The 5,266-nt window shown below is 34.3% G+C and overlaps 1 protein-coding gene across 1 annotated transcript; it reads right to left on the bottom strand.

Annotated features, from left to right (window-relative positions):
• LOC134241557 (uncharacterized) lies at positions 1-4,909 on the bottom strand. The gene is made up of 2 exons (XM_062723598.1): positions 4,789-4,909; positions 1-851 (listed from the first exon to the last, which is right to left on the bottom strand). Exons 1-2 carry the CDS (start codon positions 4,871-4,873, stop codon positions 79-81), a joined length of 858 nt encoding a protein of 285 aa, XP_062579582.1. The 5' UTR covers positions 4,874-4,909; the 3' UTR covers positions 1-78.
• Positions 4,910-5,266: the final 357 nt, after the last annotated feature.

The following is a 5,266-nucleotide window of genomic DNA, read 5'->3' on the forward strand; positions in this document are numbered from 1 at the left end:
TGACTATAAGGTGCCTTTTATTTGTTGGAGTCTCCAATCAAGAAATAATGAATTAAATTGAATACATGATGGTTTGCTTTATATGGGGGATATTAATCTCCGTCTCCTACTCTCTCGGGATGGCTTGGGGATGTAGAAGGGCCACACAATTTTATTCCAATCCCAGGTTGTAGGATCGAACACGCTGTCCCGGAGTTCTGTTTCAAAAAGGATATCCGGTTCTTCCCTCTCTAAGGCATAGACATCACGCTGAAGATCAATAAGACGACATTTCAGCTCAATTCCGCGCTTTAATTCTGGTCCTGCCACGGGTTTGGGAGATGGTGTTCTTTTTCGTGGTTTAGTTACAATATCTTCATCTCTTTTTCTTTCAAGCAAAAGAGGAAAATTCTTCATGTAAAAAATATACTGATCTTTAATCGTAGGAAAAATCATTTGCCTAAGGATCAATTGCTTTGTGAAGTTGTTAAATAGCAGTTCTGTTTCTTTTAATGGTGGAGAGACATGAATCCTTGGGCGCCTTATTAAATTAGGATTATGTGATAATGTATGGGGCGGATGAGTATCTTCTGTGAACTGCAAGGAGGCGAGATACGCCCTCCAGTCAAACTTTCGCTTCTTTACAATGCCTACATCTTCCTTCCAATGGACTTCTGACTGCTCGGTCGGACATGGTTCTCCCGAGGTCTTCGATGTACGGGAGCTTGATAAAAGTCTTTCGTTTATTGGTTTGTTCTGAGCATTTTGTAGGTTATAGAGATTTACGTTGAATCCGAGTGGATGCCTTCTCTGATGCCTGACTACTGATGTAACTTCCGGTCTCTGTTTGAGCAGTTTATTCTGTTCTCCGCCTGAGAATGATACAAGTATTAGAATCTATACCCGGTACATTTAAACGTCATCATATAAAAAGAATTCATTCTTTTGACAATAATACAAAAACTTTTTTATTTCTTGGTCAAGTTTCAGTTAACCATCAACTAGACTTGCTTTCATGCTACATTGCAAGAAAACTATAGATTTCATTTTTGCAATCAATTGCAAAACGCAATGATTATGCCCCAAGGGCAATAAATTAAAGGAATATGATCTCATTATTTACCTTTATAGTCTTACTTTTCAAAAAATGTTTTTTGTAATAATCTCGCCGGGATCAAAAATGAGCTCAGCTATATTTCAATTTCTCATTAACATATATGTGACTTACATGTTCTGCCTAGTTATGACCGCTTTGTAAAGTTTTTAACCATAAGTTTAAAAAAATATTCACGATTATTGTGTTTTATAAAAAATCAAAATTTCTATCCAGCCTTTCTTTACATATATTATAATTAGACATTCATAACATGCACTTATTATTTGCATCTTCCAAAAATTGTGTGACAACTGCTGGAGATTTATTTCAAACGAACACTTGACTGAAAGTTGTAAGAAGCAGGTATTTACTCTGAAGTCAGTGAAGTCATTCTTTGTACGGGGCAGTAAGCTGCAGCACTCCGCTTCGATTTACGCCGCCGCTTTTTTGTCGCTCACTTTAGGCATTATTTCTTGTATTTTATCCTTTCCCTCGCTTTTAGAATGCTACCCAATCATATATTTTACTCCTACTATTGATACTAGATTTCCCTTTCTACGATCTGAAACAGTCCTTTATGGTTTTGGAATGTGGTTTTAAAAGATTCTCATTTTGACGTCCGTAACCACAAACGGCCTTTTGGAACCGTTGAAAAGTAAACAAATATATTTGATACAGCAGGCATGTTCACGAAGCTATCTTAGGACTACGATGTGTGCTACGAACGTCTTAGGAAATGTCCTAGTCTTGAGTCAGTTTCTCGAAGCTTTCCTAAATTTAGGAAATTGCTTAAGTTTTTCCTAACTTTAGGACAACATAATACCTGTCCTAAGATCATCTTAAGTGTGTTTTGATGCTTATGATTTTGGACTTTGCAAGTATAAGCGACAATTTCTGGTTTCTCAGAAGTCCGTTTATGAGCTGATGATTTACAAAAATGAAACAAGAAATGTTACCCATAGGCCTCTTTTCATATATGCTATAAATTTCGATTGTGCTGTTCCGGATATTACCTAATACAAATTTTGGATTTTATCATAAGGCGTAACAAAAAAATATGTTTGTTTACGGTTACCCGACCGACCCTAATTTTAATCGCCGACCCAAACTTTTTTTTCGTCATAAAAATCCGGAAGTTACTGGCCGGTCAGTTTAACTTTTACATTTATCTTTGAAATCCAAATTGAAAGTACAGAAACAAAACCAGTGAGTTCAAGATCTACATGAACGAGTTCCTTGCAATTTGCTTACCATTGCGTGGCAGTTGCAGGGGTGTGCAACTAGCATCGCCCAAAGGCCGGTGCTACCGTTTTTTTGGGGGGGTAGTAAAAAAATAAAATGAAAATTATGCATGTATCATTATAAATACATGAGAAACACAAACGGTATTTTTACTCATTGTTTTGCTCTTTAATTTCCAACTAATGAAAATTTTCCAGGCAGCATGCTCCTACTGTTCTTAAATCACTTTAATCTCATCCATTTTGCAGTACTACCTGACTTTATTACTTAAAAAATGATCGTTTTTTCCTAATCAGAATTTCCTCCATTCCTCTGTTAATGGGCAGATATCTCTTTCAATTATATGTGTATGATAGCTTAGTGTTATGTGATTAAACTTTAATATATACCAATTATACTTTATGGTTTAAAAATAAAATAAAATGATTTTTGCTTCATTTTAGATAAGCTAGACTAGTGCAATATGTTCAGAAAAGAAAAGATAATTTCTTAAAATTTTTAAGCTTCAATTTTAAAAGGAATGGATTAGGACCCTGGCTTTGTCAACAATGAACTTTTTAAAATATTATTCTTTACAATTTTTTGCCCCTATATTTGGACTGGTCACTTTTAACTTCGGACTAGTAACTTTATTGCTGTTACAAGCCTGTGGTTCATTACTTGATTTTTTTTTCAATTGCACACCCCTGAGTTGTAAGGCAGTTGGCAAGAAAGATTATATTGTCTACCACCCATATTACAAGCCCAAACAAAAGTAAGGCACCATACAATGGAAAAACTGTCTTGTAATATTCCAATTCGTATGAATTTGTGTATAAAAAAATTCAATAAAATAAAAAAAATTTCCTACCTACCGACCCTATTTTATTTCAGCATGTAACAGTAAACAAAGTTATTTTTTTGTTTGGCCTAATGGTATTGATTGGAGAAATATAATGTGGCGAGGAAGTGTGTGTGTGGGGGGGGGGGGAGGAGGAGGAGGCAAAAACCCTTCTATTATCACTCGATCTCTCATTCCGTATCAAATACCGGTACAAAGCTACTGAAGACAAACAAGGTTATTATAATAAGGGTAATGTTGGAATGAAAAAAGGTTTATAAAAGAAGTTGAAACCTAGACTCCGCCCTCTCTATCTCTCTCCAAAATAGGATTTTCGAGTTTGGACAATATTCTTTTCCATTTTTTTGATTGTCAAGTTTTCTCAGGTAATTTGAATTCTTTTATTGCCACCTCCACTCCCCCCCCCCATTTCATGACTGTTATGTCACTGTCAAAGACATTCATCACATACGTTATATTATGACCGCCAAATACCCCCTCTTTCATATGCTAATGATTGGTCTATAGATACAGATTCAGTACAACTGATGATCATTCTAACATAACTTTTTTTGCGATACACATATTCGTCATTTATCAAAACTTCCATCATAGTTTAATAGCTATAAACTTGTCTTCGGAAAATAAGGAGGGGTCAGCCCTCTATCCCCTCCTCTCGATCTGCTAGCATTCTACGTGCTATTATGAGACAATTGACGTGTTCTTATTTTTTAATTAACCAAAATTTAAAAAACTTGTCATTCAAATTTTTAAACTATTGAGAGTTTTAATATTCAAGAATAAAATGTTGGCTTTAAATTATTGATTTCCCTGATTGAATACTTTTTAGTGTCCTACAAAATTCATTTTATTTTAAATCAGCTTATTTATCTAAAAATAAAGTAAAATTTTAATAAACTTAAGATATCTTTTTAAAGCTGGGAAAATCATTAAATACAAGAAATATAATACCTGACATGAGTGACAAAATCGGTATAGCGTAAACCGAAAGTTTTTTTAAAACACTTGAATCTGTAGCTCTCTGCTTTATCTGTCCGAATTTTCAGAGATCTACAGTTAGAGAGCTATAGCAGAGAGCCACAGTTTTGCAGCTACATGACTGTATGCTGTGAACCTACATATAGATTCATTGTACATAGATCCATGGTAAGGTACACGTAGTATAATGTGCATATAAGAAAACTTACTGGTAAGGCAACTTAACTGCTAGTCTTACGTTTCTCTTGACAATGATTTAAAGGGGTAAGGAGGGACCCGTCTTCACAAGAAACCTTGATTAAATAAATTGACACTTCATCGAGGAATACGGGTCTTTTCCTTGTTTTCAACAACTTTCTTGCTGTTTATCATTTATTTTATAAGGCAAGAATTTTCACATATCAAAATTTCTATGCATTTAAATCTTTGAGCGAGTGATAGTGTCAAAACCGGAAGTGCTATGATAAAGCAACTATCCGTGGATAAAGCACAGGTTTATCTCTGGGTAACTATATCCTCCACTATATAAATATAGGTATCCTAATATGTACAAATTAAGCTGCTAATTGAATTACCTGTCGAATAAATTGAACTCTTGTTGAGTATCTATATACATGTAGCAAACAAATAAGTCTTTGAGAGAAATACTTACTTATTTTATAGGGAAGAAATCCAATGTCATAAAACACTTGAAAGCATCGAAGTTTTTGTATAGATTGTAGACAATCATTTTCCATTGCTTTGCACTTGTGACGTAAATATCAACTACACAGAGAGTGATCGTGACGTCATAATTGAATAGGTCACAATGCTAATAAAGTAAGCAATCTCAGAATCATTTTTACACATGTATCTAAAATTACCGGTATGCAAAAATTCTTCGAATTAAAAATCGTAAGAAAACAGCGATAACAACAGAAAATATTGTAAAAATGACCCCATTTTTCGGCAACTACGTTGTGCCATAGTAATGATTCTCCCGTTTCCTCTTTAGATAAATGTTGCTTATTTTAAAAGATACAAAAAGATCGTTATTTATCTTCTACAAAGACGAGCAAGATTTTTCCTAACGATATTAAAATCGTCACAGTTCAATATATTTTTCATCTATTTCAATATTGAATGTGGTG

This window comes from Saccostrea cucullata, unplaced genomic scaffold (assembly GCF_032062105.1).
Source record: "Saccostrea cucullata isolate Sc308-1 unplaced genomic scaffold, CSIRO_AGI_Scuc_v1 ctg3094, whole genome shotgun sequence".
Classification (NCBI taxonomy): Eukaryota; Metazoa; Mollusca; class Bivalvia; order Ostreida; family Ostreidae; genus Saccostrea; species Saccostrea cuccullata.

Coding starts and splice junctions, on each gene's coding strand:
- LOC134241557 (XM_062723598.1), bottom strand. CDS start 4,873: ATGGAAAATGATTGTCTACAATCTATACAAAAACTTCGATGCTTTCAA. Junction 852..4,788: donor ATTTCTTCCCTATAAAATAA/GTAAGTATTTCT, acceptor TATCATTCTCAG/GCGGAGAACAGAATAAACTG.